The sequence below is a fragment of the Capsicum annuum genome, chromosome 4, assembly GCF_002878395.1.
Source record: "Capsicum annuum cultivar UCD-10X-F1 chromosome 4, UCD10Xv1.1, whole genome shotgun sequence".
NCBI classification, from domain to species: domain Eukaryota; kingdom Viridiplantae; phylum Streptophyta; class Magnoliopsida; order Solanales; family Solanaceae; genus Capsicum; species Capsicum annuum.
This window is the reverse complement of record NC_061114.1, coordinates 227,817,772-227,833,330: the sequence shown is the minus strand read 5'-3', so window position 1 is coordinate 227,833,330 and position 15,559 is coordinate 227,817,772. Positions and strand designations below refer to the sequence as shown.

Genomic DNA, 15,559 nt, shown 5'->3' with positions numbered 1-15,559 from the left:
ATCAATAAGATTAATAAACCTAATTAATTACGAGTCCTCTAGCTATAGTTACAGCCCATAAAATATAGCATGGACGGGCCATGTTGTTCAATTTTGTCGTAGTCTTTAATTTTTGTCTTCAAGTATGACGGTCTTTTAACTTTTGTCCTAGTGTTAATTTTTAATGAAATATTGTGGCAAAAAACACCTTATCTATGACCTATTCGCTTGAGATTAGTTTAGAGAACTTTTGACTCGTCCGAGATAGTTTTTGTAGAAAATAAGTTATGCATACCACCTAATTCACTTGATATAAGTTTAAAGAACTTTTACCTTGCTCGGCATAAGTTCCATAAGAATAGATTATGCCACTTGTGACATGATTAACTTGTGGGTTCTAAAACTTAAAAAACTTAATGTGGCAAATTAACAATCCATTGCAACAAAGGATGTTGTGGATCCTAACAAAGAGGCTCTTTTAGATAAAAATGAGCACCAATCTGATTCGGGTAGTCCTAAATGTCAAATTGCAATTCCAGAAGTGACAAATATGCTAATGCAACAACACAATGCAAGCTTGGTTTGTCCCTCACCCGTCTTGAAGCCGTTGATGGCCACTGTTGGAAATATCTAGCCAAAGAAAATAAAGCTAAAAGGAGTGAGGGGTTGGTTAGAGTTAGTTATAACAAACACATGTTGTGCACATGTTGAGTGATAGTGAGTTGAGACTTGGAGTCTATAAATAATCCCATTTGCTTTCATTGTAAGCTAACAAAATATGAATCAATGAGAATTGCAATTATTCTATCTCTAAATGAATGCTACCAGTTGCTTAGTTCTTTGATATTCTTACTGTAATTAGCTAGTATTTTGTATTTTTGACATGGTATCAGAGAAGCGATCTTCATCCTAGCCGCATTTCGACAACTTTGAAGCTTGACTTTGGTTTTCCATGGCGGACTCTAGTGCTAGTGTATCCTCATCAGGAACTACACCAGTTACGATTGACCACCATCATCCCTTGTATCTTCAAGCTTCCGATACTCCAAGTATTGTGCTAATTCCTATCAAGCTCACGGGTCCTGCAAATTATGCGCTGTGGAGCAGATCTATGACTTTGGCACTTCGAGGCAAAGGGAAATTAGGTTTTGTAGATGGTTCATGTCTCAAATCTCAATACAGAGGTGAATTAGCAGAACTTTGGGAAAAATGCAATGCAATAGTGCTTTCTTGGATTGGTAGTACAGTGGCAGAGGAGTTGATGCCAAGTATTGTGTTTGCATCAAATGCAAAGAAGGTATGGATTGATTTCAAAGAGAGATTTGATAGATCAAACTTGACTCGAATTTATCACCTCTGGACTGAGATTGCGACATTGAAACAAGGTATGGATTCTGTTACTACTTACTACTCTAAGATGAAAGATTTCTGGGATGAACTTGATGTTATGGTTCCCTTACCTCATTGTGATTGTGCTGAATCGCGACAATACCTAGTGCATCTCAGATCTCAGAGGCTTCTCCAGTTCCTTATGGGACTGAATGAAAGTTATAGTCAGATCAGGAGTAGTATACTCTCTAAAACTCCTATAGTTACTGTAAATGAAACTTATGCTACTGTGACTCAGGAGGAGAGTCAAAGAGTTCTAGGAGTCACTGATAGCAACAAGGAACTATTAACTTTGCTCGCAGGAAGGGCACAAAGACCATCACATAAGACCTTTAAGATATTTTGTGAAATATGTGGATATAGAAATCACAATGCTGCTGATTTTTATAGAGTAGTTGGCTATCCACCGGACTTCAAAAGTAAGAAGAAAATTGGTTCCAACTTTAAACCTCCAGGTGATCAAGGGTATAAAAATGGATATGAGCATACTAGGGCTCCTATGCATAATCCCTCTTATGGTGGACAGTCAACCAGTGCTCGATAATTTCCTAATAAGTCTACTCAATCTACTTCAACACCAACCTTCAAACCCCATGCCCACGCTACTGCAACAGCAGGGGAAGCTTCATCCTCTAAAAGTCAGGGGTATTTTTTCTCAAATGAACAATTTGAGCAGATGAAACGCATGATGACCAAAGCAATGAAGCTGATTGTGTGTCTAAATGGTAGGTATTCACTCTTTGTTGTCTAAAACCATTGGTTTTGAGTGGATAATTGACACATATGCCTCATATCATATTACTCCATATAAGGAATTACTCAAATCTTTGAAAGATTTAAAGGGGAATGGACCTAATAGTCAAGTACAGTTCCCTACAGGTGATAAATTAGAAATTATTGGTGCGGGAAAAACATTTGTTTTAAGAGAACATGAAATGACAAATGTACTCCATGTTCCAGATTTTAAATTCAGCTTGCTCTCAGTTTCCAAGTTGACCAAGGAGATATCTTGTGCTGTATCTTTTTTCCCTGATTTTTACATCTTTCAGGCTCTCTCTAATGAAAAGGTCTTGGGGATTGGTAAGGAAAGGGATGGATTATACATTTTGCAAAAAGAAGTTGAATCTAATGTACTGGCAGCTCATGCATCAAGTGTTGATAGTATATTGTGGCATTATAGATTGGGACATCCATCAGGTGAAGCTATGAATCACATTTCATCTCTAAAAGGCCATGTACCGGCAAGCATTCATGGAGATTGTGAGATTTGTCCTTTTGCTAAACAACACAGGCTAAAATTTCCTATTAGTACTTGTAACACCCCGTATTCAAGTACGTGTATTGGCGTATTCAAGTACGTGTATTGGTCTTATTTATATGGAATTACTTTTTTATTTTATTTATACCGGAATTTGCTCGTCGATGGTTCCATGCGAAGGTTATTGAACAAGATTTCCAACGATATAAAGATTTCCAAAAGAGAATAGGTTTCGGATATAATCGAGCACGTTCGAAACTATAAAACGGTGGCCGGGATATTTGGGAATAGTAAATGTGCAGGAAAATTTCCTGCACACAAACTATTGAGGCCAGCCGAATTTTTGGGTCAACTTCAAACGATTATAACTCCCTTAATATAATGAACTGAGAGAGCTGAGACCTATGAAAAGAAAGCTCTTTGAGTATTCTTTTCAATGCAATTGGTTTCATCCAAATCCAACATCTGAGTAAGGAGTTATACTTGTTTTACTTCAGCCTATCAAAACAGATTTTTAGGGTCAACTTCAAACGACCATAACTCCTTGTACAGGACGAACTGGGTGGCCTAATTTATATGAAATGAAATCCCTTTGAATTATCCTTCCAACGATACCAATTTCACCCAAATTCAATATCGGAGCAAAGAGTTATGGTCGATCTACTTTAGCTTATCAAAACAGTCCACGAAAGGACAGATTTGACATTATTTAAATTTTAAAGGCATTTTGGTCATTTCCTATTATATTATGGACGGGAATAGGTGTATATATACATGTATATGAGTTCAAAAACTCATTTTCATCATCAATCATTGAGAAAGAACAAACCCTAGCCAAATTTGACCTTTAAATTACTTTTGATTCAATCGTAGAAATTCCAAAGTAATCCGATAATTGCGTTTGTCATCTCGAGAGCTTTGAACGACACCTATTATTTGTGCAAACAGGATTTCATAATCAAGAGGTGAATTCTAAGGTATGAATATTGTTTGTCTTTGTTCTTTTCCATATGTATATGTGTGATAGAGGATTATATGTATTGGATGTTATTGAAAGGTGATGGAAATAGGGTTATGGACTATTTTGCATGGTTTGGTTGTATCGAATTGTGGAAGGTGGATATGGTAATTGAGTTATGGAAGGTGGATATGGTGATATACTATTGAATTGATTATTATTTATGTCTATGGCTCAATTTGGTTTAATGGATTGGTTGGAGGGATAAATGAATCCAAACTTGATATTGGAGGATGTTGTATGAATATGCATGGCATGTGAATGTAATTGGAGTATAAGAGGGTTAAGGTGACACCCTTTATGGTGTAATTAAGGCTTACTACTTAACCACTAGTTTGGTGAATTTTTCAAATAATTGAATTGTGACGTTTGGTTGCTAATACTAGATTGCTATGTATATTCATTGTAGATAAGTAATCCGAAATTGGGACTAGTATTGAAGGTTGATAGTCAGGTATGTAAAGCATACTCTATACCATATCTTTGGCATGAAAGTGAACAATTGTTCTATTAAGAAAGTTTCCAAAGTTATTCAATAACATGTGATCCATAATGGTTTTGTATGATGTCCTACGTTACCAATGAACTTGTTTCCACCCTACAAGATGTCAAGACATTCCAATACATACTTGTTTTCCAAATCTTACATATTTATTGCACTAATGAATGTCAGAAGGTATTCGTTTACTTAAACAAGATCCATGTGCTATTACTGACTCCAAAACGTTTCATTGATATACCAATAAGTTCCCACTTCATGGTTATGGCATTGATGACTCCAAAATACTTCATTGATGTGCCAATGAGTTCTTACTTCATTGTTATTGCATTGATGGTCTATTTATATGTCTCTTATTGATGTATCATTGTTTCAAAGTATCCAAAATGTGGTGGCGACCAAAATAACAATCTCAAAGATTAATTGAACTAAGTGATGGAAGTTCTCTCTTATTGGGTGGTATCCCAGGGGCATAAGCCTATCATGGGTTGATCCCAGTTGATATGTAATGGAGGCAGCCTAATGGTCACAGTACAGTATAGTAATGATTACAAAGATTATAAGAACAAAGGTAAATTGATTGAATAAATACAACGTACAGGTTGTCACAAGTTCTAGTAAGTGTGGTCCACTCCTCTTACTATTTATTCACTTGTTTCTGATTTCTATTGAGCTCCTATATCATATGTGATTATCTATAGCTTTACATACTTAGTACATGTTTCGTACTGACGTCCCCCTACGGGGGACCTGCATTTCATGCTGCAGGCATAGGTACCTCGGCTCACCTCATACACTGCACAAGTAGGAGCCAGGATATCCAGCTGCTTTTGGTGAGCTCCAGTTTGCTTCGGGGTTTTCCGTGTCATATCCAGTCACTTTTGGTATTGTATAGAAGTTAGTTATATGGAGGGGTGTGTCCCGACCTTAGTTAAACTCTATGTATTGTCTAGACTCTTTGTAGACCTAATGTATAGTCAAGGTAGTGTTTTGTTAATAGACGTGATGGCTCCAACGGCCAAGTATTGTATATACATATATATGTGTGCTCGAGCTTATACAGGTGATTATTTCCTTTTATATGCGACATGATGTTGTCTGAATTTTGGGTTGTCATAAAGGTATGCATAGGAAGTATAAGGTTATGAGTTAGTTCTCTCGGGCCTCCTCGGTTACGGGTGCCAGTCCGCCCCAATAGGATTTGAGGCGTAACAGTACTACTATTTTTGATTCTTGTTTTGACTTAGTTCATCTTGATCTATGGGGACCATATAAAATGCCCACATATGATAACAAGTATTACTTTGTGACCTTGGTTGATGATCATAGTAGATATTCTTGGATTTGTCTCATTCATTCCAAATGTGAAGTGTTTACTGTGTTGAAAGACTTTCTCTTGTTAATAAAGAATCAGTTTGCTGTTTGTGTTAAAGTGTTTAGATCAGGCAATGGCATAAAATTTTTCAATTCTAAATGCCTTGACTTGTTTAAATCTAATGGGATTATTCACCAGAGTAGTTGTGCTTATACTCCTCAGCAGAATGGGATAGTTGAAAGAAAACACAAACACATTCTTGAGGTAGCAAGAGCTTCAAAATTTCAGAGTGGAATGCCAATCAGATTTTGGGGTGATTTTATCAAGACAGCAGTGTACTTGATAAATAAGCTACCTTCAAAGGTGTTGAGTGGTAAATCCCCTTATGAACTACTTCATGCCAAACCACCAAGACTTGATCATCTGCGAGTGTTTGGTTGTCTATGCTATACTAGTAACTTTCCTAAAGGTCATAAGTTTCAGGCAAGAGCTAAGAAGTCAGTTATGTTGGGATATTCAAAAATACAAAAAGGCTACAGATTGTATGATTTTTACACAGGTACTATCTTTCTGAGCAGAGATGTGACGTTTCATGAGTATGTTTTTCCTTTCCAACACAAGGAAAATTATCCCAACACTGACACGGTAGATTTGTTTCAGCACTCATCTCTTGTTTTTCCTATTCCTGACACTACTTCTTTCTCTGTGGTCATTAAAGATGTATCATCTACTCCCTCTGGTACTGATCTACAGGAACAAGTTTTTGATTCATTTGATCATTTACCTCCTGATGAAATTATAGTTGAGGGTAATAGAAATCCTGAGAAGGTGCTGGTTTTCCCACCCGCTAATATCTGTGATCAGAGAAGACCAGCAAGAAAGACAAAACCACCTGCTTGGCTTAATGACTATGTGACTTCAGTGAAACCTTCTAGCAATTGTACTTATCCTATTAGAGATTATCTGGCGTATTCCTATTTTTCTGCATCATATCAAGCCTACTTAAGTTGTTTTTCAGATATTCAAGAGCCGAAATCTTTCCAAGAAGTTTCTCAACAACTTGCTTGGGTTGAGGCTATGCAGCAAGAGATCAGTGCCCTTGAGAAAAATAAGACTTGGGAAGTGGTTCCCCTTCCACCTGGGAAACGTCTCATTGGTTTGAAATAGGTCTATAAGGTCAAACTTAAAGCGGATGGTTCTATAGACAAGTACAATACTCAGTTGGTTGCAAAAGGATACACTCAACAAGCAGGATTGGACTACCATGACACTTTTTCTCCGATTGCAAAGATGGGTACTGTTAGAACAGTGATTAGTGTGGCTGCTTCCAAAGGTTGGGATCTCTTACATATGGATATGAGCACTGCTTTCTTGCAAGGTGATCTTTATGAAGAAGTGTACATATCCTTACCTCAAGGTTTTCACAGCCAAGGGGAGACTAGAGCATATAGGCTGTTCAAATCTCTCTATGGTCTTAAACAAGCTTCTAGACAGTAGAATATTAAATTGACCACTACACTTAGGAGGGTCTAAACCTGTTTTTACACCACTGGAGCAGAACATCAAACTCACTACTGCTAAGCATGATCAGTCGCTCAATAAAATAGATGATCCTCTTCTCAGTGATGTTTCTTGTTATAAAAAATTAATTGAAAAACTAATTTATTTGACCATCACCCGACCAGATATTTGTTTCACAGTGCAATTGTTAAGCCAGTTTATGCAACAACCCAATAAATCGCACTGGGAGGCTGCTTTAAGGGTAATCAAATATGTGAAAAGTTCACCTGGTTTGGGAATTTTCTTCAAGAAATGATCAGCTACAGAATTAGTTGCTTATTGTGATTCAGATTGGGCATCATGTCCAAATACGAGAAGATTAGTTACAGGTTACATAATCCAATTAGGATCATCTTTGATTTCTTGGAAATCCAAGAAGCAAAGCACTGTAAGTCGAAGTCCAGCAGAAACCGAGTACAGGAGCATGGCAGGTGCTGTGGCAGAAATTATTTGGATGGTTGGTTTATTGAAGGATATTGGTGTCGTTGTACCTACTCCAATTCAGCTTTACTGTGATAGCAAGGCTACTATGCAAATTGTCGCTAATCCAATCTTTCATGAACGAACCAAGCATATAGAAATCAATTGTCATTTTATCAGGGAAAAGCTCAAAGAAGGTCTAATTCATCCAGTGTACCTCTCTACTAAATTCCAACTTGCAGATACGCTTACAAAGGCTCTAGGATCATCACAGCATCATATTTTACTGTCCAAGCTGGGATTTCTCGATATCTTTCACCCTCCAGCTTTATGGGGTGTGTTGGAAATATCTAGCCAAAGAAAATAAAGCTAAAAGGAGTAAGGGGTTGGTCAGAGTTAGTTATAACAAACACATTTTGTGCACATGTTGAGTGATAGTGAGTTGAGACTTGGAGTCCATAAATACTCCCATTTGCTTTCATTACAAGCTAATAAAATATGAATCAATGAGAATTGCAATTATTCTCTCTCTAAATAAATGCCACCAGTTGCTTAGTTCTTTGATATTCTTACTGTAATTAGCTAGCATTTTGTATTTTTGACAGCCACATTGGATGCTTTGGCGTGTGAGATCCCTTCTCCATCTATGATGTCAATTGGTGAGCAACTGGATGACTTTGGACATAAATTATTGTTCAAGGGAAATGAACAAGATGTGGATGGAGTAGTGGCCTTAACTCTGACGCATTCAAACAACAAGGTTGAAGCGATATCTATGGAGTCAATTGGTGAGCAATGGAATGACTTTGGATAGAAATTATTGTTCAAGGAAAATGAACAAGATGTGGATGGAGTAGTGGCCTTAACTCCGACGCATTCAAACAACAAGGTTGAAGCGAAGAGTGACCAAAAAAGTGGTACATATATAAAGAGTTGGACAGACATGGAGAAGGAGGAGAAGCAGATCTCATCCCCTCCAATGTGTAGCAAGTTGAGTCCGCAGCCCAAGTATTTGTGCGAAGTTATGCAATGGTTCTTCCATATTTAGCCGGGGGACAACTTGTGGCTCAAACAAGTTCACCTTTGAATGCTATGGATAATCCTACTAAAGGGTTACAGTCCAAGAGGTATGAGCCAGGAGATTTAGCAGAAGATCCAATGGAAGCGCTTGATTGTGATTTAGGCGTTGACATATTTGACGAAGATCATGAAGATGAAGTATTAGATGAATGCTTTGCTAAAGTGGCTAGGGATAGGGATCTCCCACCTAGGCAACAAAGGAAAGAATTCAAGAAAAAAAGACTCATGAAAGAAAACATAGTTGGATGGTAAAGTGTCTGAAGAGTTATTCTAAGACAATTATCAATGAGGGTGGCAAAACAGAATGAAACAAGATTCAATTATATCAACAAGATTCAATAGATCCAAGAAGAATTGATGGAAGTATGAAGATATTTTGGAGTGGTTGGACGAAGAAGATGAAGAATCGAATGGTTATAGGGCTACATCTTCTTGAAGATTTTCAAATTTTAAAGAAACATGAATCTGACTCAAAAAAAAAAGGAGAGCGTACCACTCGCACCAATAACTCACATCGAGGTGTGATTTAATACAAACGAAACGATAGTAAAGGTATAAAAAGGGAACAAAGAATAGTTGCAATATTAAACTTGCGGAAAAAATAATAGTTTAGATGTGCTTTTTATAGTTAACCCTATCCTGTGTTTTTGTACCATGATTGATTGATTTTTATTCATGGTACAAACGAATAAATTCAGAGCCAAAGCTAGGATTTTTAGTTTATAGATTTTGAACCAAAATTATTTTATATAAGGGTTCCAAATACCCTTGTACTATGATATAGTGCAAATTTATCCTAATAGGTTGGTTTTGGTGATGTTTGTTGTTCAAGATAGATTAATGATAGTATTATTTTGTGATAGTCTTGTTTTTGTTACTGTCTATTGTCTTGTTACTACCTATTGTTTTTTTGCTCGTACATTATGTTCCTTTTTCTATACTGTTTTTATTTAGCTGGGGGCCTATTGTAAACACTTTCACCTCACCTTTGAGGTAGTGGTACGAACTGCGTACATTCTATTCTCCCGTACTCCATTTTTTGAGAATATGCTGGTATGTTGTTTTTGTTGTATGCACAAGCACAACGTCGTTAGCCATGATATATCAATCTAGAACAAAAACTGGTTGAAACTGAAACTGACAACTAAGAATATATGCACTAATCCACATAGAAAAATATAGCAAAAATTAAACATAAATTCTACATTCAGGTTAGTTAAGATGACAGCGGGATAATGTTCTCGACAAAACTGCTAACATATCTAAACTCGACAAGAGGACTCTGGTTGCCAACAAAATCCCAATTTACTAGGCTTTGAGGAGGACAACAGAGAAACAGAGGCACTGTTTACACTTGTTGCTAAAACATTTGCTGCATCCTTTGTTTTGTCATCAATTCTTTCTGCTCCAAGCAATCTAGCCACGACTTCAAACTCATGATCCTCGCTAGGAGAAACCTTGGTGAAAACTTCATTAGCATCGCCATCGTATACCACATGAAATAATGTGCCATCACCATCGATATGATAGCAAGAGATAACCAGTTTTCCACACAATGCAGTTTGCATGCTACTCAACCCTTTGAAAAAATATGAATTTGGTGGAGTACTTGGGGATAAAATATATGCAAACTTCTCCTCACTAAAGTTGAAGTAGACAATACAAAATTTGGAAGAGTACCAATAAACAACCCCATTGACGAAAATACATTCCATGTAAAAATCACACGAACTATTACTCTCATTAATAACACAGGCGATTTTCCTCCAAGAGGGGGTTGGTTACACCTAGGGTAAGAATTTCACATTCTTTGGCTCCATAACGATCAAAAACATGAAGCAATTTGTAGTAACTCCCGTCAAATCCCAAAAACAACTTTGGATCCGATGTGTACTGCCTACTTCTTATTTCCATAATCCTAGTGTGGCAAAGTTTTTTTCTCCCTTGTGGAGACATTGTATAAATAAATTTCCGTATACCTGTTGCTGTACACAATCACCTGTAACTATGAGTCTTGATATGGCCTATATGAGTCTTGATACTACATTGTGTCCTATCTTTAACCAAGTCTGCATTGATTCCAAGAAATTATAGGTCGTTTGAGACAACTTCTCTAGGTCTATCTCGTCTCCTTTTAACACCTTGGTCACCATGGTCTCACACCGACTAACCGGTGCATGTGGAGGTCGCGGCAATACGTTGAGCCTATGAAAGAAGTAGTCATTAAAAAGTTCAAACCATTTATCATTAACAACTCCTCCTATTGTTTCTTCCCTTAAAAACCAATTGTTGGATGCACACCAAAACAAATTTGGGAAGGAATAATCCTCAAGGTGCCTAATCATTTGCTACCATTTATATTTAATAATAGACTATGCCAATAATGCTTCTTTTTTCCTTATCCCGAAAGCACAACTGTATATGTGTAAGAGAAAAATACGAATGAATACAGTAGGTCTCATCATCCCCCATATAACATCAAAATAAATGAACCCCACAAGCTCAGAAAGTGGATCCATTGAAATGCAATCATTACATTCCAGAAGGCTTAAAAAGCTTCTAACTCCCAGTGCATGTCAGTAACAGTTTCTTAGACATCAATATAACAAAGTTAAAACTCACTTTACGCCAGTAGCATGTCGGAAAATTATACTGTGTATATATATTGGACACTTTAGGCGAAATTCTTGGCTTTGCCACTGTTAAACTCACTAAGCTACTAGTACTCTAGTAGTAATATATTGATGATGAATTTTACTAAGCTTCTCTTGTTTAACATGTCCTCTGGAGAGGCTCATACAAATGATGCTGCAATATACTGAATCACCATGATCAAATTATCAAAACTAAGCATCAACCTAACCAATAAAATAAAAAATAAGTATCCTAATTTGTGGAAATTCAAGAAATTTATCATCCCAAGACCAGGATTCATAAAACAATACAAATAGCACCCTATTTCAAGACAACAAAGGTACAAGCACTAGATATTCAGATAACGTACAGTTCTCAATAACAGTCAGACCTCACTATATCAGAGACCTTCAACAACAACATTTCACTATAACGGGCAAGTTTTCTGTGGAATCTATTTTTTATGTTGTGTTATATTATATGTTCTGTATAACAACATTCCACTATAGCAGTCAAAAAAATCCGAACAAGCGATGCAGTTATAGAGAGGTTTGACTGTATATCAACCTTCGCAAGGAGAAATGAATGCATAGTTCCACTAATATTAGGAAGTAATCAAATTCCCTAGAATTGGATTCAGAGTTCTTATTTCATACGAAAACCCAAAGATAATTTTTTAAAAATTCTTTTTCAATTTCACTCAACAGCCAAAATCCACAGCTACACACCTAATGAAATCTCACAAGTGGGGGTCTGGGAAGGGTAGGGAGAGTAGTGTACTCAGACCTTTCACCAACAGCTTGTTCACTTCGTTGATCAATCGAAGCAAAGAAGATCTGAGTCTGTAGCTTCATTTGTCCATCATGGCTTATTATTTCTTTCTGCTCCCAACTAGCCATAGCGAAACTTTCATCTCCAAACTTAGAGACTGAAATCGGAGAAGTTTCCTCGGATTTGTGCCCCTGCATGAACTACACACATTAGTAAGAGGACTAGTTATGACATATATCTTCAATCATGAACAAGAAAACCTCAGCAGTTAGATACTTGATACAACTGTACAAGTAGACTAAGCTACTAAAGAAAGCTACCAAACTTTGTAATCTTCAATTTGGCAAGCACATTGGGGTACAAGTTATTGCACATTGACCAGACCATGACATGAAGATAAAAAATGACTTGTCAAACATGAGAAAGAAAGCAAGAAAAAGGGAGACGTACCCTAGAAGAAGACTCGTCAGATGAGCAAAGCTATCGGCGATCAAAGTCTATATCGTCTGCACCATCCTCTCCATAATATTTCTTCAACAATGGATCCCCCTTGGTTTTAGAATATTTGAAACTCAACTTCCTCTTCCTCCAAGAAAGAAGACTACGTTTTGAACTCTACTCTGCAGATTGATTTGCTGCAGTTTTATCCTCAGGGTACTTGTGCTTTGTGTCTGAAATATGATGGTTGTAGTGGACTAAATCCTCATCACTGCTACTGCCGTTTGTATTTGAACAAAATGATCCACCAGCATAGTTTGCATAGACGAGTGCTTCATAACTGAATGACTTCTGAACACTTGTATCCTCTTTTCCTTTCTCAGATTCTCCTACCGAATCCTTATCAAGTGAATCTGTATCCACAGGATAAACATAATCGGGATCCTCACTTCTGACTGAGTTCGTTCCATCAGTGCTGCTGCCTTCCTCTGCATGATATGCCTTCTTGTGTCGCCTAAAAGATAATGCTTTCCAAAATTTAACCTTTAGCAGACCTGCTTTTAAAGAACCACCCCCATTTCAGTCTGTCAAAAAAGCCTTTCCAGGGTTCGGAGATGCTCAAACATGATAAACTTCGGAAATGTTTCTAAAGCTTCTTGAGTGTTCCTCAATTCCACAAGGTTGAGCACTAGCTGTCAACAAATATATGAACATATCTTTTGGAAATAGTCGCATTAGACAATATATTCACATAGCTGCAGGAATACAAGAACGCAAACAAAAAACATGTGTTTTAGTTTCTCTTACACAGAGTGAAAGGCAACTCTTGAAGCTGCCAACAGAGACTTCCAAAGGAATGAAAATTTCAATGCCCTCTTGTTTATCTCCAGCTACTGAAGCAAAGTCTGCAAGATTCAATGTCGCAGAAGAAAGTACGGGTACCTTCTGATTTGGTCCTTTGCTTCTACCCTGATTCAGCAGAAGTATGAATAAATACAAAGAAGGGAGTAAATGAACAATGAAATCAAACACAAAGACAACGTGTTCAATAGAGGAATTAGTGTCGATGAAAAGCTAAAACCAAAACTAAAGGATTAGAAGCACGAAATAATACACCCGTGGATTGGAAAACACACGATTATCATGAACGATAGGTTCAAAGCAGTCAAAGGAACATGCAGCTAAGGCCAATGTTGTGCCTATGGAAGAAGAACAACTTGCTTCAGTCTCAAACAAGTTGAGGTATAAGAATTTACTATTCCATTTAAGCTCAACACATGTCATCATCAAACCAAATAAAAATACAAGTGAAAATAAGTTACATAACAAAAATAATTAAAACCTTTTTCCAACTAGTAGATATGGCCTATATGAGTCTTGATACTACATTGTGTCCTATCTTTAACCAAGTCTGCATTGATTCCAAGAAATTATAGGTCGTTCGAGACAACTTCTCTAGGTCTATCTCATCTCCTTTTAACACATTGGTCACCATGGTCTCACACCTACTAACCGGTGCATCTGGAGGTCGCGGCAAGACGTTGAGCCTATGAAAGAAGTAGTCATTAAAAAGTTCAAACCATTTATCATTAACAACTCCTCCTATTGTTTCTTCCCTTAAAAACCAATTGTTGGATGCACACCAAAACAACTTTGGGAAGGAATAATCCTCAAGGTGCCTAATCATTTGCTACCATTTTTATTTAATAATAGATTATGCCCATAATGCTTCTTTTTTTCTTATCCAGAAAGCACAGCTGTATATGTCTAAGAGAAAAATATGAATGAATATAGTAGGTCTCACCATCCACCATATAACATCAAAATAAATGAACCCCACAAGCTCAGAAAGTGGATCTATTGAAATGCAATCATTACATTCCAGAAGTCTTAAAAAGCTTCTGACTCCCAGTGTATGTCAGTAACAGTTTCTTAGACATCAATATAACAAAGTTAAAACTCACTTTATGCCAGTAGCATGTTGGAAAATTGTACTGTGTATATATATTGGACACTTTAGGTGAATTTCTTGGCTTTGCCACTGTTAAATTCACTAAGCTACTAGTACTCTAGGAGTAATAAAACTCAGTAAAAACCATATTGATGATGAATTTTATTAAGCTTCTCTTGTTTAACATGTCCTCTGGAGAGGCTCATACAAATGATGTTGCAATATACTGAATCACCATGATCAAATTATCAAAACTAAGCATCAACCTAACCAATAAAAGAAAAAATAAGTATCCTAATTTGCGGAATTCAAGAAATTTATCATCCCAAGAAGTTGTATAACATGACCAGGATTTATAAAACAATACAAATAGCACCCTATTTCAAGACAACAAAGGTACAAGCACTAGATATTCAGATAACGTACAGTTCTCAATAACAGTCAGACCTCACTATATCAAAGACCTTCAACAACATTTCACTATAACGGGCAAGTTTTCTGTGGTACTGATTTTTCATGTTGTGTTATATTATATGTTCTCTATAACAACATTCCACTATAGCAGTCAAAAAAATCCGAACAAGCGATGCAATTATAGAGAGGTTTGACTGTATATCAACCTTCTCAAGGAGAAATGAATGCATAGTTCCACTAATATTAGGAAGTAATCAAGTTCCCTAGAATTGGATTCAGAGTTCTTATTTCATACGAAAACCCAAAGATAATTTTTTAAAAATTCTTTTTCAATTTCACTCAACAGCCAAAATCCATAGCAACACACCTAGTGAAATCTCACAAGTGGGGGTCTGGGAAGGGTAGGGAGAGTAGTGTACTCAGACCTTACCTCTATCTCAAAGTTAGAGAGAATGTTTCCGATGGCCTCAAAAAAACATTTCAAAACAGTCAACAACTATAAACAAAAACAACAAATATTTTAAAAACAAAAACTATAACAAAACAATAAGATAATTGAGATACAAAAAATATTGTATAGTAACAGAAATCGAAGAACAAAAAACTACAGTAGCAATACTACGACAACTAATAAAATAAAAAATCAAGAAGCTCACATTGATCACAGTAAAGACAACTTCCCAAGGCTGAAAAACACCATCTTTCCAACCTGAAAAGTTACAAACACTCAGAAACTCCTCATTCCATTCAACAAGCCCTTCATCTTCCTTCAACCACTCTTCTTTAGTAAAATTCTTCTTTACACTTCTCCTATTAAATGACCCCAAATTCAA

General features: G+C 36.6%; 1 protein-coding gene across 1 annotated transcript in view; it reads right to left on the bottom strand.

Annotated features, from left to right (window-relative positions):
- Positions 1-9,687: 9,687 nt before the first annotated feature.
- LOC107867011 overlaps positions 9,688-15,559 on the bottom strand; it is a 9,270-nt gene continuing 3,398 nt past the window's right edge. The window contains exons 2-5 of the mRNA XM_047411317.1: positions 15,383-15,559; positions 13,169-13,330; positions 12,374-13,053; positions 9,688-12,114 (exon numbers count right to left, since the gene is read on the bottom strand). Coding sequence (XP_047267273.1) covers positions 12,949-13,053; positions 13,169-13,330; positions 15,383-15,559 — 444 coding nt within the window. The 3' untranslated portion in view covers positions 9,688-12,114; positions 12,374-12,948. The remainder of the gene's footprint in view (positions 12,115-12,373; positions 13,054-13,168; positions 13,331-15,382) is intronic.